Raw genomic sequence first — 19,372 nt, 5'->3', positions numbered from 1 at the left:
AACTCGACTGGTAATGTTCAACCTTAAGACCTCAAGAAAAAACTGGAGTGCTCAAACTTTCAGGGCCTTCAAGGCCTTTCAATTGAACGTATAGATTATATTAAAAGAGATGACATGTTAATAGCGGGTGTAGGTGGGGCTCGTACTGTCTGGGGTCACATTTGTGTTTATGATGCCATCACTATCAACAAAGGCACTCGGGAGAAGAACCACGCCTAAAGGAGTCAGAGGGTTCAGAGCACTGCTGTAACTGTTCTGGCTGGATAATGGAAGAAGACGAAAGATGAACGCCACTTGTGTCAGTTGTTTCAGTGCTTTTGTGAAGGCAAAAGATTTAAACATGACCCCCGTGGTGTATGATACATGTCTATTTAATACATGACTTCTAACCTGAGGTCAAAACATTTGGCGTTCGTCCGACAACTTCCATATGTGGCTCAGTGGTTCAGCAAGCCACAGGGTGAGACAAGTCTTGTCTTGACTACATAAAGAGCATGTGATGTTTTTGTTGTCCGTTACATTTGGACGGGAAGAGTGACGCATGGCAAATTGCCACACTCAGGAGAGAACAGCCATCCATAGAAAAGTTAAGCATGTTTTCACTCTCTTGGAAAAGCCACTGTCATGTACTGTAGGTCAGACTGTGAAGGTGTTGCCGGAAACATAAACACACGCTCCCTCACTCACTCACTCATAGGTGACCTGGGTCAGGGTCTTATTAAATTGTGATTTTCATAGTTCGGGGCGCAAAAATTAAATAATACTATAAGCAAGGACCACCAGTCCACCAGGGAGAGGTGATGAAAGTGTAAATCGCAGTATTAAATCCCTTACAAATCCATAGTAATTCTTCTTCACTTGCCTCTGAAGTCAAGGTATGGACAAAACCAAATGGGTTTTGAATGTAGTTTTCATCATGAAAAAATGTTTCAGTAGAACTGTAGCAGTGCAAGATGTGAGTGAAAACCTGAACAGTCTAACGGCACAACATTAAAGGGGCACTCCAGTGATTTAGTATTGTATTTCCATAAAGTTGGAGGCCTTGTGAGATACAGATTTCTAAAAAAGAATGGTAAAAATTGAAGCAGCAGTGACCAAGATATCCTGACTATTTGTCCTTGTATGGGTCAAGCTCCAAAAACAGTGAATCCAACATTCCCCATAATGCAACTGGGCATTGGACTGGCCCCTCCCTGCCTGGTAAACATCCACATCTAACAAACTCCACACCTCCAGTTTGTAACAGGCTTTCTGTTCACATTTTTTCCAAGCCCTAGCCAAAATAACCCTGATGACATCATTATGACATCATCAGGGTGATTTTTTTTGACTCCCTCCAGAGCCAGAGACAAAGGCAAAATGCATTTTAGGCCACTCTAAATGTATTATCTGTTGAATTATCTGTTGACGTATGTGCAATATAAACATCAGTAGTGTTATTTATGCAACTTACACCTTCCTCTAAGCTCGGGAGTCTTCACCATGCATTCAGTGTGTATAAGATAGCAATCCTCCATTCCCACGATCTCACTCTGCTGCACTGCTGCCATCTTATCAGTGTTATAGATCACTACAGGGGACAGTCATATGATCCTGACAATGTTCTGCCACTATAGGCTTTCATAAATGTGTCTGTGCTTGTGTTCTTGTATTTCAAGAAGCCCTGCAACCGACCCATCGCACAACAAGGGGACAAAGAATTTGACCTTCACCTGAAGCAAGTGAAGAGAACAAGGGCCAGTCGATAACAAGTCCCCCTTCACTCAGAAATGTGAGTTTCGCTTATTGTCACCTCACTTGCATGTTTGAGCTTCACTGTGCAGAGTGACGTTTTCACATTCATCTGCTGAAGAGGGAAAGTGTATCTTTGCTCACCTTAAATGTGACATTGAAGCTAACTTTGGCTAACTGAGGTGGAGCAACTTTTAACTGCTTTGTATACTTTTGGGTAGTTTAATCTGTAACAGTGTACGATATTTTATGAACTGATCATGTTTTGTACGCAAGTCTTAAAATTCTGACGTTAAAATTGAACTGCATGTGGTTTGCGCTCTTTTACAAGTACTGCATTAAGCATTACCAAGCAGGTATCACGCAGCAGGCTAACTCCTGTCTGAAACAGAGGAAAGCCTGGCTCTTAACCCAAAAAAAATATTAAAGGTGTGGTTTGACATTTTGTGAAATAGGCTTGTTCACTTTCTTGCTGGGAGCTAGATGAGGCAATAGATACCACTCTCATGTCTGTACGCTAAATATGAAGCTACAGCTAGCAGCCGGTTAGCATAGCTTGGCAAAAAAAAAAAGCTAACCTCCGCTGGTTGCCTCGTGGCAGCGACAAGACTCCGGGGAGTCATTGCTCTTGGCCAAGACATAATTCACAATGTGACATTTCTGCCCTTGCTTTTGTACAAATTAAGCAAACGAGATGTAACATGTTAATTAGTGCGCCTAAGTAGAGTTTGTTAACTTTGGACAGAGCCAGGCTAACTGTTTTCCCCCCAGTTTCCAGTCTTCAAGCTAAGCTACGCTAGCCACCTTCTGGCTGTAGCTATATAAATATGAGAGCGGTATTGGTTGGTCTCATCCAACTCTTGGCAAGAAAGCAAACTCTTGCTAAAAAAGACAAGCGCACACACAGACACACCTCCTCTCACTCCTCCTACACTTGCTAACACTTGCAGCAGAGAGTCGCCTCCCACTATAAAGCCCAGTGAGTTTCAGTCAGACTGTCCACAGTCACAGAGGAAGCCTCCCAGCGGGCTCCGGCGGATTAATACTAATAATAATCATTTCACTGCACGGAGAGAAAACATAGAGCGTCACACGGGAGCGGCCCTCCACATTTCTATGCAGGCATAAAATGTAGCGAAGACTTTACAGTCAAACTCGTCTTTGTAATTGTAATACAGCCGCGTTAATGTAGTCCCAAACAAGAGAATACAAATAAAACGCCTTTATTATATCGAGATGCAGCCCTAAACTTGCTTGTCTCGCAAGGTGGAAGTTGATTTTCAGTCCAGCAATTCCTGTCAAGATGGAGAGCAGCGCTCCCTAGGCGGCCTGGCGACATGGGGAAATGGGAGTTGACAATGGTAAGACAAATGTTTGACGTGAGCTATGAATGAACTGATCCATACATGAAATCAGCGAAACAGCAGAGTCTGACCAGTGTTGATAGTGTCATGTAGTTCCATAGAGCCAACCAGGGCTTGTCAGGGAGCACTCTCTGTCATGTAAGTACATGCAAATATGTTTTTGTTCTCATTGATATGTGGAGAGATCCCTTGTTGGAGATTAGCTGGCTCTTGATGCTTACTCTTGATATGTAAATGAATTTTTAAATTTCTTTTTTTTTCCTTTTACAATCTCTGTAAATGTGTCCTACCTGTAGTCAATGTATCAGTAGGAACCTGCAGTCCACAGGCTGTCTGTACTGAAGCTGCAAAAAGGTCTAGCTTCAGTTTGTGCCTCCCGTGTATCAACATTATATTGGAGTCACAGAGTTGAGCATCAAGTTTTTTCTGACAAAGAAGTACCCGGCAGTGTTTGGAAAAACCCAGAGGTTCTTTCAGAAACACAAGATTCTTAACAATGACATTTCCCAATCTAGGTTGTTATAGGTTACATACCTCCTGCCTTTTTGTTGTTGTTGTAAAACTCAACTCTATACAATCTTGGAAAGAAACATCAATATAACTGCTGTTTCATTTTGGTGCGTGCTGTATGTCAGCTAGTATCTTTGCTTGGATTAAGAAAAAGAGAAACTTGAGAAACGGCCTAAAAGTCTGTGTTGTGGGACGGCAGACACGAGCGTTCCTAAACGACCTTCTTTCAACCTCTTTCAGTCCTTTTTCAAAGACTGCCGTGTTTATTTTTCAGAGAATGAGATGCTCAGCTCTGTGACTCAAATGTGACAGTAATACATGAGAGGCTCAAACGGAGGCTGCGACGGATCAAGTCTATAACTGCGTTTGAGTCGCTGTCACTCAGGACAGGCGAGTCCTCCTGCTGCTCCATGATCAGGGTTTTCGTTCATATGAAATGCTGATTTATGTCTGGCTGTTAGCAGAGCTTAGTACCACCATCGCTCACCCAGACTTGGACACAATGCACAGTTTCCCGTCAGTGCAGCTAACAAACGATCCTAGTTTCTGTGAGGGACAATGGGGTTTGTGTGATACTGGTGAGCACAAGCAAACACAGATGTGACACATTTGTCTTTTTTCTTAAAGAAATTTAAATAATCATTTACATAAGAGGATGCGAGTCCTCTCATGTGGATGATTGCATTTAAATCATTATTATGAGCACAGGCAGTGTCTTTCATCTCCACTGCAGTATTTGGTCAATGATGCTTGCGCACAGCAAGCATTACTCCCATATTGAATGTCCAGACATGCTTTTTACGAAAAAATTATAAGCTCACATTTTTTTGAACGCCATGATTGAGATCGAAAAGGTCATGACGCACGTGAATGTCTGCTTGCTTTCGTTCCAGGGCCTCTGTGTAGATTTGCGAAGCGTTTGCATGTGAACCAGATGGATTAGACAGGAGTCATGCAAGAACTGTTGTTGACGCATGGTGTTGTTATGTAAGGCAGTAGGCGCTTAAAGTGATTTTACACATGAAGTTTGGTTCACTGGTTATAGGGAGTATAACTCAACCCGTGACAACAGCTGTGTGATGTCTGCTGTTTCTCTGGAGGAGCTTTCTAAGGCCTGAGAAACCCTGATGATGTCATGGTGATGTCATCAGGGTTATTTTGGCTTGAGCTTGGAGACTAAGATTTTTGTAAGATCTGTGTTGTAAACTTCATGTGTGGAGTTTAAAAGATGTGGTTTTACCAAACAGGGGGAATGTTATGAAAGATGCTACCAAGTTGCATCATGGGAAATGTAGGATCCACTACTTTTGGAGCTTCACTCAGACTAGAAACAAAGGTGTCTGATGATGAGGTAGATGTCCCCTTGAAAGAGAACCCATTTCAGTTTTGTTACCTTGATTTTTGAGCCGTGACCTCCGCAATGCAGTTGGCGTTCAGTCTTCATTGGTGGTAGTTTATAACATCAAAATAAAAACCACATATTGTCTAGTTTAGTGGCTCCTTTGAACCGCTGTGTGTGTCGTGTCAAGTGCTGTTGAGCATTCTGGAGGAGCAACTGCTCAGACACCGATTGATCGCACTCGCTGAGATCAAACAAGGCCTGACGTCTTGTCTGAATATGTCATGAGAAACCAGTGTGTTTGAACAAAATCATGACACTGTCCACCAAGGCTCTTCTGGATGAGTGGTGGTGGATGGAAACTGGGAGCTCTCTCGACATTTAGGTTTTGGTGTTTTGCTTTGATGTACTAACCTTTCGATAATCCTGTATTTGTCCGTAAACATTCATGTGAACCTACAAAATTCTGGGAAATTTCTGGTTGCTGTGTTGCAGGGAAATTGTGGAAATAAAAACTAAACACTGGCAAACACCTGCATGTTAAGTGGACAAACATCTGATAATTATTACCATTGCACGCTAACCTGTTTGTGCGGTCATTGTAGGCTTGGCATGATGGTCAGCAAAGTGTAAGCATATATTATGTAGTTGCTGTGGTTCATGTGGGCTCAGTATGAGTCTCAGTGGTGTTGTGTCACGTTTGTGCGTGTAGGTTCACCTGGCTGTTGGCCATAGTGGCATGCTGCTATTTTTACCTCCTCACTGTCCAGCCTGACCCTGATGTTGTGACCAGTAACACTACTAGATATACTTCTGTGTATTTGACCCGTACCTGTATATTTTCGAGAAACGAGCAGCAGGGCACTGGGTGGTAGCCACTCCCTCGTGTGTGTGTGTGTGTTGGTGTAAACTGTAAACATTATTTTCCTCTACCATCCCTAGAACCCAGTGCAAGAGTGGGGTGAGGAGTTCGAGGACGGCGCAGTTTATGGGGTGACCCTGCGTCGGGAGCCCGTCCCCTCCTCCCCCAGCCTGGGTGAGGCGAGTCCATGCTGCGCCTTTGTCCAGTACCGAACCTGCAAGGTGCGGCGTCTGAAGGCTGCGACCCTGGACCTGCTTGTGAATCACCTCCTCGACCCCGACTGCCAGGAGCAGGACTACGGCAGGATCTTCCTCTCCACATACAGAACCTTCACGGGTACCTCAAAGCTCATAGAGCTGCTCTTCCTGAGGTACAGTCACTTTTTTTTTTGTACCATGTACCGAGAGTGAGAAGACTGACACCGCTCTCATGTCTGTACGGTCAAAATGAAGCGACTGCCAGCAGCCAGTTAGCTTAGCACAAAGACTGAAAATCTGCCTGCCAGCACCTCCAAAGCTCACCAATTAACACGTTATATCTCATGATTTGTTTGTCTGTACAATAATTGAAGTGTAAAAGGCTAGCTTCCAGGCTAGCAGTTTCCCCCTGTTTCCAGTCTTTATGCTTAGCTAACTGGCTGCTGGTGATAGCTTCATATTTAGCATACAGAGGTGAGAGTGGTATCACTCTTCTAGTTTAACTCTCCGCAAGAAAGAGAATAGGCGTATTTCCCTAAATGTCGAATTATTCCTTTTCCATGGTTATCTTAGTCAGACTTTTCTTTTCAGTTCCCCCTCATTCACATTCAAATTCAAATGTCCATTCAGTTTCTCCCTACTTTGGGTTTCTGTTTCTCTTTCAGCCACTGCAAATGCTAACGTCGTAGCATGTTTTAGCCTCTTTCTCTGGTTACCTACTCCTGATCAGATCGTGCAGGCTCCTTTTTAAACACGATGAAGAGCCGCAGGTGAAGAACCGTCTCTTTCGTGGTTGATTCTGGGAAAACAAAGTCACCGTGTTGCGTCAGGGTCTTTTTATACAGTGTTTCCCTGACAAAGCAACCGTCTCCTGCCAGCTTTGATGTAATAATAAGTACCTGGCAGGTGCTCATTATCTTGAGGCTTTCAACAACAACAATTATGCACAGAGCGGTTTTAGACTAGGTGGCATGAATCGAGGTCGGGTTTAGGATAGCTGCATGTCAGGAACAAATATTTATTATGACAAAATGTACAAAAAACAGCCTGAAGAGTATAGCTAAGTCTTTTTTTTCCCCTCTAGAGACAATGCTGCCTTAGATCTGGACAACAGCGAATGCTACAGCAGGTAAGTGAATGACTTTTCAGTGAGCTTGAGCCCTTATGCGGTTATTTTCTAGTGTCACTCTGGCTTAAAGTGTCGTTTGAATAGTTAAACTGTAATGATTCTTCCACTGCCCCCCCTCAGCCCTCTGTTGGCCTTTGTCCAGACATGGTTGGATGAGTACAGCGAGGACTTCAGGGATCCTCCGCTGCACGCGGCACTCAGGCTGCTGTTGGATCACCTGAGGATCAGCTCTGCAGTTCATGACAACATGCGCAGCCAGCCCAACTTCTGCTCGCTGGCTGCGCAAGCTGAGGCGCTGCTCAAGAGGCTGCAGAAAGAAGGTGATCCTCCGCAACATGACCGAAAGTGACAAGGCCTTTGTCCACGTGCCACACCATCATGCTAGCTGTCGACAATGTGGAAAAACCTCCCTTTTTCCTGACTCCTGCTCTGTGTGCTTCCTCAGAAGCTGAGACAAATGTCAGTCCTGCCCAGGCAGATCCGGAGCAAGATGAGGAGGGTTCTGGTGATGAGGATTCAGGGTGTGAAAACCCTCTGGATCAAGGGGGCATCATGGATTTCTCCGCTGCAGCCATTGCCGAACAGCTCACCCGAATGGACTCTGTATGTGATATATTTTATGTTCCACATTCGTATTGTTTCATATTGACGATTAAACGGCTGATGATTGGTTTTCATGGCGTTTCAAGGCTCTGTTGGTCAAAGTGGTGCCTTACCAGTGTCTGGGCTGTGTGTGGTCGCAAAGAGACAAGAAGGAAAACATGTCTCCCACCATCCGAGCCACCATTGCGCAGTTCAACGCCGTCACCAACCAGGTCATCATGACCCTGCTCTGCCCGCCGACAGACGCCACCTCCAGTCCCACTTCCTCCCGCCGGCCTCCCACTACACCAGCTCAAAGGGCCCGCATCATAGAGAAGTGGATCAGAGTAGCACAGGTCAGTCAAAAGTGCCTGTAGACTGTATGTCTGTTTGTATTAGACAAGACTTCATGGACTTCATTTCTAACCCTTTTATAAAAGATACACATGATATTGCTATTTGATTAGAAATGAAGTGAATCTGCTGAATGCAAGTTGCTTCTTCCGCAGGATTGTCGTCGGCTGAAGAACTTCTCCTCTCTCAGGGCGATCCTGTCGGCCCTTCAGTCTAATGCAGTTTACAGGCTGAGAAAGACCTGGGCTGCTGTTAGCAGGTAGGGTTGGGTTATGGCCATTTCAAAGGCCACAACTTTTATCCGTCTCTGTGGTTGTGTTTATAATGTGTTTTACATAATTGTCCCTTAATGAGGACATTGAACCCTCATCAAGTGCAATTCAATGTCACTGACGGAGCAAGTCAGCAAACGTCTCGCTTTTGGATGACCCATATACGATGTCAGGTCATGAACAGTGCAGTAAGACATTATAATGTCAAGGATAACTGAAGCATAACTTCATGCTGTTCTCTTTATGGTGTAAACACCTGGTCACGGACCAAGTTAAGTATCTGGTTTTGGACTAAATAGCTTCATATTTACCACGTATTGTTCTTTTTTTTTTTTTTTTTGTAGGGATAGCATGGCCACGTTTGATAACCTCTGGGAAACCTTCCCTGATGAGAACTGTGTTCTGACCAACAGAGAGCTGCTGGTGGAGGTGAGAAGGAAAAACAGGCTAGCTTTACCTCAGCGTTTACAGTGTTGACTGTGCGACGCATCGGCTGTTGGAACCTATAAGTGGGTCAAAAATGACCAGTGTTAGAATCAAGGGTTTTTGTTGATAATAAATACATACCATCCTCATAATGTTTCTCAAAAACTTAATTTGTATTCTACACAAGCTCATCATCATCATCATCATCATCATCAAATTATCAAACTTGCAAACATGAGTCTGTTTCTCTATCTCTCTCTCTACTAGCTGCTAAGCTAACTCATTTATGCCAACAAGCACAGTAATGTTAGCTAACAAGCTAATGTTAGTTAGTTATAACTATAGCAGAGTCATTTGAACGTAATAGCAGATTCTCTCAGATAATTCTCTTCTTTAAGTTATGCTCATTAGCTATTAAGCTACATGGTTATGGGTAACTGGATTCTAATAGCAGATATTCTTTAACATAATCGTAATCGGTGTATATACCTGACCAAAGTAACTATTAAGGAAGAAACATTCCTTTGATTTCTCATAGAAAAAGCATACAGTTCATTTTTGACCTACTTATGAGTCTAAGGGTTAATGTTTACCAGTGCAAACAAGGCAACCCACTGCAGCTGTTACATACTGTCAGTCCCCACAGTCAATTTGAGATCGGGGGGGGGGGGGGGGGGGGGGGGTGTCACATAAGTGATCTGAACTGAGGGCTAATTAACTAATGTATCACTAATAGAACCCGTATTGGGTCAGTTTTCAGCAGAAGACACAATACTGGAATTACACATAGGGTCTTTAATATAGAAACATTTGTGACAATAAACACAACACAGGACATAGTAGAAAGAATGTTTCACATATTGAGAAACGTGTTTGGAAATGATCGTCTTCCTGAGCGCTCGGCGTACATGGGTTTCTCTTTTGAATCATTAAAATGATTCATTTTTTTGAGTAAATATTTACAGAAATGTTTAACAGAGTGTTAATGGGAAACTAGAGGCCTCCAGCACATTGTGTTCCCTTTTTCTTTTATGAAGCCTCCTTTAAGCAACTGCGTCAGAGGCGACTTGTGTCTAGTTACAGTGAAAAGGACTCTGAAGTCAGTAGATCATAGACACGCCAGCACTCTCAAGTACGCAACAACCGAGCAACTTGCATTAGTAGTCACAATAACACTCAAAGAGATTCTTCACTGGGAAATCATTTTACATGTCTCACTTTTGTTAACTTCTTCGTCTCACACAGCAACTTATACATTTACTTAAAGCCTAACTGCTGTTCTTTTAGACAGATATTGCCCTCAAAGACCTTAGAGAGAAGGCTTGGTGTGGCCTCCCTCCCTTTCACAACATAATTATTAAACACGACATCCAAGTTAATGTACAATATATCTCATTCTTGTATTGAAGAACTTGCTTCATAAGCCAGTTTACTTGTATGTGCTTGTTTTCATGCATATAATTGATTTTTAAAAAAAAAAAATTGAATCACTTATTTCTGATAATGGGCCGATGTATGTGCCCATAACCTTCAACTGAATATGGCTCCGTCTGACCTACTTTGACAGGACGGAGGCCAAGCGACCGTGGATAACATTTCTCCAAAGATATCCAAGCGGAGTCCGATCCCCAGACAGATGGTAAGCCATACCTCAGGCTGGGAAAATGAGCGAGACGTTTTGACACGAGAAGAAGCCCAGAGCCATATATCACCGTGCTCGAGTGCAACCCAAACACTGAGCAGCAACCTTCCTTTCCTGCTGCAACAAATCTGCTGTTTCACAGTAGACATGTTGCAAAATGTGATCATTTTTCATGTGAAATTGTCTTGGGGTTATAATTTTACCAGAGGCAGGGTTTAGTTTCAGCTTTTCATAAAGACACATGCAAAATCTCCTCCCTTTTTATTATACAACACTAAAAGCCACAAGAGAGCTGATTTCCCTCAGCGTGGGTGGAGTATCTCTGGCATGGGAGAGAACCAAACCTATCTTTAGCTGGCTCGGTGTTGAACACATTTCAAACGGCCTCACATCACCAGGATTATAGGACCGTAATAATAGACTAGACCGGGGTCTTTGATGAGTCATATGCACATTCTCCTGGACTGTAACGTGAACCCACAGTGCTGCTAATTGGGACTTTCCTTGTGTGAACGTCGTCCGATCTCAACCCATTCAGTCAAAAAAACAAAAAAAAAAATGTAATGACTGTATTTAAAAGACACGAATAACCAGATACAGTGACACAGGACACCACTGCTGTAACCCTAATGGGCAGTGTGTTGACGCGTCTCTCTGCAGAGTACCTCCAGTGGAGTGGTTCCTTACCTGGGCACCTATCTGACCGTCCTCACCATGCTGGACACTGCTCTGCCAGACACGGTGGACGTACGTAATGTAAGCTTAATGTTTCACCGTGTTAACATTCAATGGTTAAGAATATACTGCACAGCAAAATATCGCATCATGTTATGTGTTTTACTCCAGGACATAGCAGTGGGTAATACTTAAATTCCCCCCTTTTTTTTTTTTTAGCATTCATAAGCAGTATTAGTAGTAACACTTCTAGTTTATTTTACTTTTTGTTTTATTTATTTTTATACACACACAAATGCAGAGAACGAAAAGAAATCTGTATTTTTCAGGTTAAGATTTTACAAACAAAACATGTGATCATTTTATAAATTGGTGATGAACAATAGAATAATAGATTTAACTACCCAAAAAATATATAAAGACGCAATATATCCTTCTCATATTAAATACGGAGACATATTCATGATCATGATTACAACTGTGTTATATTATTTTGCCAGTGATACATGATTCAGCTTTTTATACACCAGTTACGGATGATTCACAGGAGGTATTATAGTTGTTAATGGCTACATTGACAAAATGTATTAATAATGTTCATACTGCTTATAAATGCCAAATAGGGGATGTCAGAATATAGTGTTACCGTAGTGTTTTTGTTAATTTCTTGATCCAGTTAATCACTCATATGTGCAATAAATAAGTGCTGTACTAACAATCTACCCCTTTGACAGGGTGGACTCATAAACTTTGAGAAGAGGAGGAGGGTAAGTGGTTCCTCTTTGTGTCATCTTTTATGTATTCCCCTTTTTCTTTATTCTTTTTTTTCCCCCACAGTAGTCAAAAACAAAGTACAAAGGTGTCCACATAACATTGTGTCAGCACTACACGCTTGTGTGGGTGGGCGTGTTCTGTGTATTTGCATTGTCAAAGTAAACGGAGAGAGGGACATTTTTTTTTTAGTCCATGACACGCTGAAAGCTGGAGACCTTTTGGTTATCCTCTTTAAACATTTACCTCTATCTCTTTAAGGAGCACTTTACTCCAGCTTTGTAACTGTTCGAAATACCATCATGTTGCCCCAGACATGTTTTGCACCTCTGTTTATCCACCCGCATTTCGGTCTCCCTACAGGAGTTTGAGGTTCTGTCGCAGATCCGTGTGCTGCAGGCGTCCTCTTCCCAGTACAACCTGCCCCATCACCCCAGAATCGCTGCCTGGCTGCAGAGACACAAGCTGCTCACTGACCAGGAGAGGTGAGCTGAAGAAAGCGTTTTATTCACCCCTCCACATGACGTGACCTGTGATTGGATCACAAGCAAAGGAAAGCCCAATAAAAGATCAGTTACATAATCTGAAATACGCATTGTAAAAATTCTTCTTCTGTCATTAAAGTTCACTCTCCATGTGGACAAAGAAAGGTGTGTTGCTCTAATACTAACATACCACTCCAAAAATATGTCGTTAGGTGCAGTATGCACAATAATCTATCAAAATGTCCCGTCATACTGAGTAATGGAATCTGGTCAGTTAATCAGGTCTTGTTATCAGTGGAGACGTGGGTGTAACCCTGTCACTGCCTCGCCATAAAGAAACCACTTGTTTGACATTTATAATGCAATAATTAGCTACATATAACTTAACTCTAGCAATAATGCAGCTCCCAACGCCAGATGTTGGGGAGATTTCTGTTACGCAAACTACAAAAAATGTATGCAAAAGAGGTGTGTTTGGAACTGAGGAGAAAAATGATCAGCTGTGGCCGCTGAACAGATGACGAGAAGTCTGCTACCTGCAGAAAATACCAAAAACAAACAAGCAAAAAAGGATAACCATGGCAGCATAATAAAGGCATCTTGTGCATTATCTCTTTAAACCTTTTAATGGTCCCACCAAGAAAAAAACAATAGCAAATTCTTAGTTCCTTTCGGCACTAAAAAACAAAAAAACAAAACAAAAAAAAAAAGAGTATTTCCTATACACTTCAATGTGGACACACCCTTTAGGTAGAAGTTGCACTGCTTCCATTGATCAGTGTCGTGGCCAATGTCCATGACTTAAAACAAAAGATTCAATTATTAAAATGTATCTTTGTTGAGTTATTATTACCAGTATTAGCAGCAACACCCTGCATTTACCACATACCAAGAGCTGGCCTGGTTTTGAAAACCGCAGTGCAGCCTGGGCCCTGGGTACTTGAACAGAGCGCCAGAGACGGCTCAATTGGGTTGAGGTAACTACAACTAATCCTGTGGTTAAATGCCTGTGGACTGACGAAGCAGTAACAAGAACAAAGTTCTCCACTGCACTGGAAATCCGGTGCAGCACTCATTTATGCTTTTCTCACAGCTACGAGTTGTCGAGACGGCTGGAGCCTCCAGTGGACTTGTGTTCGCCAACTCCCTGGAGCCACCGCACACTCACAAAGAAGCTGTCCTCGTGAGTATCATGCTCAAAGACACACAGTACATACACATCTTACTGTGCACACAGACAACACCTAAACACTGAAGTCACTGTGAATACCCCCCCCTCCCCTTTTTTTTTTTACCACAACATGAAAGCAATCAATTGTTTTTGAGTGTGATTTGTTGTATGCAGTGTCGATACAAATTCTGTAATATTATAGTTGCATGTAAAAATTAGTTTTTTTAACGGCTTCTTTGAGACAAGCTCAAGTTTGAACACTGTCTTCAGTCTCCTGACAGCGAGCGATGGATCGAAAAAACTCCCTGCTGACCAGATCAGCGTGACGTCTTCTGGATCCAGTGGATCTGAGATGGAGGATCTCTCCTCCCCAAACTCCGCCTGTTCCATCCGACTGCAGGTAAACAGCTGTTTGTTTGTGTGTGTCTGTGTGTGTGTGTGTGTGTGTGTGTGTGTGTGTGTGTGTGTGTGTGCGCGCGTATCTGCCTCATTGTCTCTTAGCCTTGTTCTCTCTCTATCCTTTGTCCTCAACTGTGCTAACAGTGGTGTCTTTGTTGAACGCTTTGTCATGCCGGGCCTTCATCTAATGTGTGTCTGTGTTCAGCACAACAACCATTATTTACACTTCACAAACAAGCGTCCTGTTTTAAGTAGTCAAACAACCCCCGAAGCATTTCTAATGAGAAGTAAAATACACTGAATGGCTTTTCAAACTGGGAATCTTACATAATGTCCCTTCACAAAAGATCCCCTTTAAAGGGCCATCGAAACTAGAGCGAGCCCTCAACGAGTGGAGTTTCAATGGTGCAGGTCCTCAGCTGAGCTGGAGTAGGGTTTGTTGAACGGCGCACAGTTCTCACTGCTGCACCGCGGCTCAATAGCTCACTTCTTCTCTGCGGAGCAATCAATGCTGAAACACTACAAATGCTATGAACCCATCTCCAGTGACACTCACCCTCCTCCCGTCTCCTCTGCAGTCCTTTCACAGCTCTTGCAACAATGTGTCGGAGGCCTTCTCTTCCTCCTCATCCTCGTCTTCCTCGTCCTCCCCCTGCTCCTCCGCGACTTCCTCTCCGGACTCCCCCACCCCTTCCAGCTCCTCCTCTGTCCGCCGGAAGGATCTCTACTCTCCTGCCACGCCCGGCGGCGACGGCGGCGGCGGCGCTCGGCCGAAGCCCGCTCCGGCCTCCCACCACAAACGCTCCGTGTCCATGACCTCCCTGCCTGTGTACAATCGTCAGGTGGCTGACTCCTGCATCGTCAGGGTGAGCGTGGACCTGGGCCAGAACAACGGCAACATGTACAAAAGCATCCTGGTGAGTTTGTCCTCAACTACTGATTTCAAAATATTGCTTTTCATATCCAAAGATAGAAATTTAGTATGACAGAGTTAATTCTTTCTGTGTTGTACTGTATATACGCTACTATAGTGGTGGACTACATGTACTCAAGTGCTGTGCTTAAAATCTGAGGTACTTGTACTTGAGTCTATATTTGACCTTTACTTTACCTGAGTTTATATCCATGTCATGCTACTTTATTCTCGAAATATTGCACGTTTTGCTCCGCTACATTTACCTGACTGCGATTGTTGCTAATTATTGAACAAATTGAGATTGTACATTCACAACATGTGAGGAGCTTATAAAATATGTATGTTAGGTAGTTACATGTACCTTCATCTCCACAAACAACAACAGTAAAATACCTACACATAGCAATAATGTAGTAACATCATATACTTTTGATACTTTTTGGTGATAATACTTCGGCCCTTTTTTAACATTTTCAATAGGGCTGCGACTAATGATTATTTTCATTTTCGATTAATCTGCCAATTTTATTTATTTTTATTTATTAATTGTTTAGTCTATGAAAATTGTGCAAGAAATTCTCAGAGTCGATGGCGTCAAAAAGCTTTTTTGTCCAGCCGACACTCGTATTCAGTTTACAACGTCATCCAACAGAGAAAAGCAGCCAATATCCTCCCATTGGAGAAACTGCAACCAGAGAATGGACCGAGGTGTTGAAAAATGGCTGGATTGATTAATCGATTATAAGAATGGTTGCTGATTTTTTTTTTTTGATTTCCTGATTGATTCATTAAAGTGTGCTTTTTAATAGCACTTCTAATTCTTTGTCTTTCATAGTTGACCAGCCAGGACAAAACTGCGCAGGTGATTCAAAGGGCACTGGAGAAGCATCACCTGGAGCACATGAACTGGCGGGACTTCACCCTGACGCAGGTCATCTCCCAGGAAAGAGGTCAGAGCAGAATGACTCTGCTATCAAAAGAGCTGTTGAAACAGTGCTGGAGGGGGAAAAGGGAAAACACCCCTTTTTGACCATCTATCTTGTTTTTCTGTTTTCAGAGTTGCTCATACCAGACAAAGCAAACGTCTTCTATGCCATGTCCACGACGGCAAACTATGACTTTGTTTTGCGCCAGTTCCCCAAAGGCCAGAAGAAACCACTGAGAGCCACGTCAAGTCTCGGACGGCACACAAAGTAGCACCTCTTGTCTACAAATTCTGCACTCGGAAGATGAACTGAGGTCATGGGACGCTCCCGGGGGGGGAAGCGGTCTTTATTTTTAAACGTTGTTTTACAAGAAAAGTATGTTCTCCAAGATGGTCCATCCTTTTTTTAAAAAAGTAGTAAAAATGTGAAGTTTTTATGGTAAATGACGGCGATGCAAAAGCACTTTATGACGAAGAATGCTCGCCTCAACAACAGGAACTGAGGGAGCTTAAAAAAAACATCTGGGTCAGACGTGCTTTTATTTCCTGTTGGAATAAACATGGTATGAATCCTACAAAAAAGAAGAAAAATGAACCCATTCCTTGACTGTTCCAGTAGGTGTGTTGATAATGCTCACGTGGTTTTAAGTTAAGACTAGATGTCACTTCCAATAACTGTATGGGCAGAAACACACCCAGAGAGCAACACGTGTCTCCACCAGTGACCTATTTATACATGAACATTGAGAAATGCCTGGCCATTTCCCATCGCAGCTGGGTGCCATTAATAACCTGTGTGTTTTATAAAGGGAATGGGGGTCAGATGCTGTGTGAAGGGCGTACAGTCGGTAATGAACTCCTGGGGGGCCCTCAGCAGGCTGTCAGCCACTCGAGATGAGATATCCCGGCGTGCCTCTGTGTTGCCGTGCCAGTGCCATCTGAGGAGTGGGTGGGGACATTCTCAGCAGGGATCGCTGTGTACCCGGCGAGTCTCGGTCCGACTCCTCCGGCGTTGCTGTGATACTCATTGTGTGCGGCTTGCTGCCCCGACTGGAAGGATGGCATTCTTGAGCCTGGGTAACCATGACAGCAGAGACTTTGATGGACGGGACGGGATGTGCAAATGGCTACTGTATCTAGATAAGACAACAATAAGGGTGAACTGTTGTGTGTGTGCGACTAAGTAAGTTTAGATTTTTGCAAATGTTTTGTATTTATTTTCACTCTGGTTCCACTGTGGTTCACTTTGATCCTACTGTCGATTGCACCTTCATTTGATTAACACATTGTGGCGACTCACTAGGTGGCTTTAAGTTGTCTCTGGACTGGTTGGAACATTATTTAAAAAAAAAAAAAATCAAAACAAGGTTTATTCTGAAACAGTTTTGATTGCTGAGGTTGTAATTTTAGAAATGAATATTTGAGAATATTTCAAATGTTAATGAAAGTTTTTTTTTTTAACTTAAATTGTATTTAACAAATAAGGCTCTGACTTGTAATGCCTGGATGTAACTGGTGCTTAAGTGCTTAAGTGGCTTTGATTTAAAGCCTAACGAGGAGTTCAGATGTAATCATTTCAATGACGCCAACTGACGCCGTGACTTTACTGAGATAGTTGATCATGATCATATTTTCTTACAGTTAAAGCTGCAGGGAGTGTTTGCAAAGAGGAAGTCCCCTTGGAGTGTCAGGGAGTTGAGAGCTTTGCTCAAGGACATAGATGGCTGTCGAGGAAAGGAACAAACGTCTCGTTGCCCTCCTCTACCTGCAGGGTCTCTACAGATCTGAGGCTTTGAAACAGTCATCACTCCCTCAGAAGCTTACTTCTCCTCACACTTTCTTAGCAGTTGAGACGTGGATGGATGGGGTTTCTTGCCTTATAAAAAAAGGCTTTTTGTTCACTCTTGTGATTAATGAAGCGAATGTTACAGTTGTAGAACGGAGAGAAATAAAAGAGAAAAAAAATGAACAACGTCCTAATAAACACTTTTTCAGTCCTATTTGTCTGATTGATTTCTGCTAGTAAGCCTAATGTATTGTGGGTAAAGTGGTTACGCTTTGTTATAAAGTTGCTGACTTCAAAGCTAAAATATAACCTAAAATTAATATCAACATTATCTTTGGAAGGAGTGTTTGCGGGGCAAGAATAAGGTTTTTCTATCCCTTTTTTGATGTGGAGTCATTGTCACGTGAACAATGTGATTTTTTCCCCCAGTCATATAAGAGCTGAAGATGTGTATCAAGACCAAGATATTCTCCCAAATGAAAGTCAACATGAATTGTTACAAAACAATTAATTATTCTATAATGTAATAGAAAATGTATGTGGTGTGCTATTGGACTAAATGTCTTCTTTTTTTTTTATTGAACCTCAAATACAGGCAAAGTGGAGCATCAAAGGTATATTCCAATAAGAATGAAAGCAAAAAGTACAAAAAATAAAACCTATAATAAAAGAAATGAGTAACTGAAATACAGATGGCAGGGTGTACATATAGAAAGTGCATGGTTGATAAGCAGAAGCAATCATTAAAAGCGTTAAAAAATTGTGTGTTCTTCTGGTTAAATATTGTATCTCAAGGTTAACTTACTAGCTTTTTCCCAGGTCTTTCAACCACCACATTGTTTTCGATGGATCTCACAGCTTGTATTTGGAATTTAAGGTCTATTTTATTAATAAACAGCAGCTTTAAAGATTTTCTTGCTTATGAATTAAATAACCTATTACTGAATATCACAAGTTGAAAATGCATTCAAACTATTATATATTTCATCAAAAATTAAAGTAGCTTAATCAATTTAAAAAAAAAAAAAACAACAACTGGCAAATATAATAGGAAGATGAATCACAGTTTCAAACAGAACAACAAATGCTTAATGGAACGTTTTCATTTCCGGTTACCTTTTCCCGCTTCGCGTGACGTCAGTGACCCCTGCAGTCCCTCGTGCGCGGTACGCCACAGTGTGCGCGACTGCTCGAGACCTCATCTTTTACGCTTTCAAACGCCCAAAAAATACAACTGCGCATGCGTTGTCCTCGAGCCAGACACGCGGGAGGAGGCTGCTTACCAAAGGTAAAAACCAAAGTGTTCGCCCTCCTAGCTAGCTAAGTTAAAAGAAAGTGGTCCAAAATAGTTCAACTCATGTTTACAAACCCTCGACAGTAAAAGTCGCCACCAGATAGCGCCAGAGAGCTGCATGCTCAGCCGCTGGTGAGTTTATTAACCAGCAAACTGTATTGACGTCGAGACGCCGCGCGGGTGCAGTAGCATGTTGGCAGTCGTGGCTCAACACATTTGGTCCCTCGGTATATTTTGGCAGCAAGGTGCCTGTTGTGGCTTTCAACACTACAGAGGTATTTTGAATGTAGATGTTTTGATCATGAAGTGGTTGTTACGTAAGTTGAAACCCTCAGCAACTGGCGCTCCACCCCTTTTCATCCCATCAAGCCTGCATGTGAAGTTGGCTTTGAATGGAGGTGAGTTCATAATCTCTTTTAAATAGAAAACATAACAGCATCTCCATGGACCAGTAGTGGATTTCTATAAAGAGGCTGTCCTCTATTGAGTGCTGCTGGCCCGTCCACCCATTCAGTGCACTTGGCTGCAGTAGACGCACACTC

The 19,372-nt window shown here is 42.7% G+C and overlaps 1 protein-coding gene across 1 annotated transcript; it reads left to right on the top strand.

The window, feature by feature from the left end:
- The first annotated feature begins 2,750 nt into the window (after positions 1 to 2,750).
- Positions 2,751 to 17,750, top strand: LOC139300040 (ral guanine nucleotide dissociation stimulator-like 1). The gene is made up of 17 exons (XM_070923013.1): positions 2,751 to 3,092; positions 5,887 to 6,176; positions 7,088 to 7,132; positions 7,253 to 7,452; positions 7,578 to 7,735; positions 7,822 to 8,070; positions 8,224 to 8,327; positions 8,685 to 8,769; positions 10,334 to 10,405; positions 11,069 to 11,155; positions 11,818 to 11,850; positions 12,218 to 12,339; positions 13,433 to 13,522; positions 13,781 to 13,910; positions 14,488 to 14,826; positions 15,661 to 15,775; positions 15,883 to 17,750. Exons 1-17 carry the CDS (start codon positions 3,069 to 3,071, stop codon positions 16,020 to 16,022), a joined length of 2,283 nt encoding a protein of 760 aa, XP_070779114.1. The 5' UTR covers positions 2,751 to 3,068; the 3' UTR covers positions 16,023 to 17,750.
- The last annotated feature ends 1,622 nt before the right edge of the window (positions 17,751 to 19,372 follow it).

Source organism: Enoplosus armatus, chromosome 17 (assembly GCF_043641665.1).
Source record: "Enoplosus armatus isolate fEnoArm2 chromosome 17, fEnoArm2.hap1, whole genome shotgun sequence".
In the NCBI taxonomy this organism is placed as follows: domain Eukaryota; kingdom Metazoa; phylum Chordata; class Actinopteri; order Centrarchiformes; family Enoplosidae; genus Enoplosus; species Enoplosus armatus.
This window is presented reverse-complemented; position numbering and strand designations above follow the sequence as displayed.

Bases quoted from the DNA above. Each gene is read 5' to 3' on its own strand.
- LOC139300040 (XM_070923013.1), top strand. From the start codon at position 3,069: ATGGGGAAATGGGAGTTGACAATG. The intron at 11,156-11,817 runs GTACGTAATGTA...CCCCTTTGACAG, and splicing joins CTCTGCCAGACACGGTGGAC to GGTGGACTCATAAACTTTGA. The intron at 12,340-13,432 runs GTGAGCTGAAGA...CTTTTCTCACAG, and splicing joins CTGCTCACTGACCAGGAGAG to CTACGAGTTGTCGAGACGGC.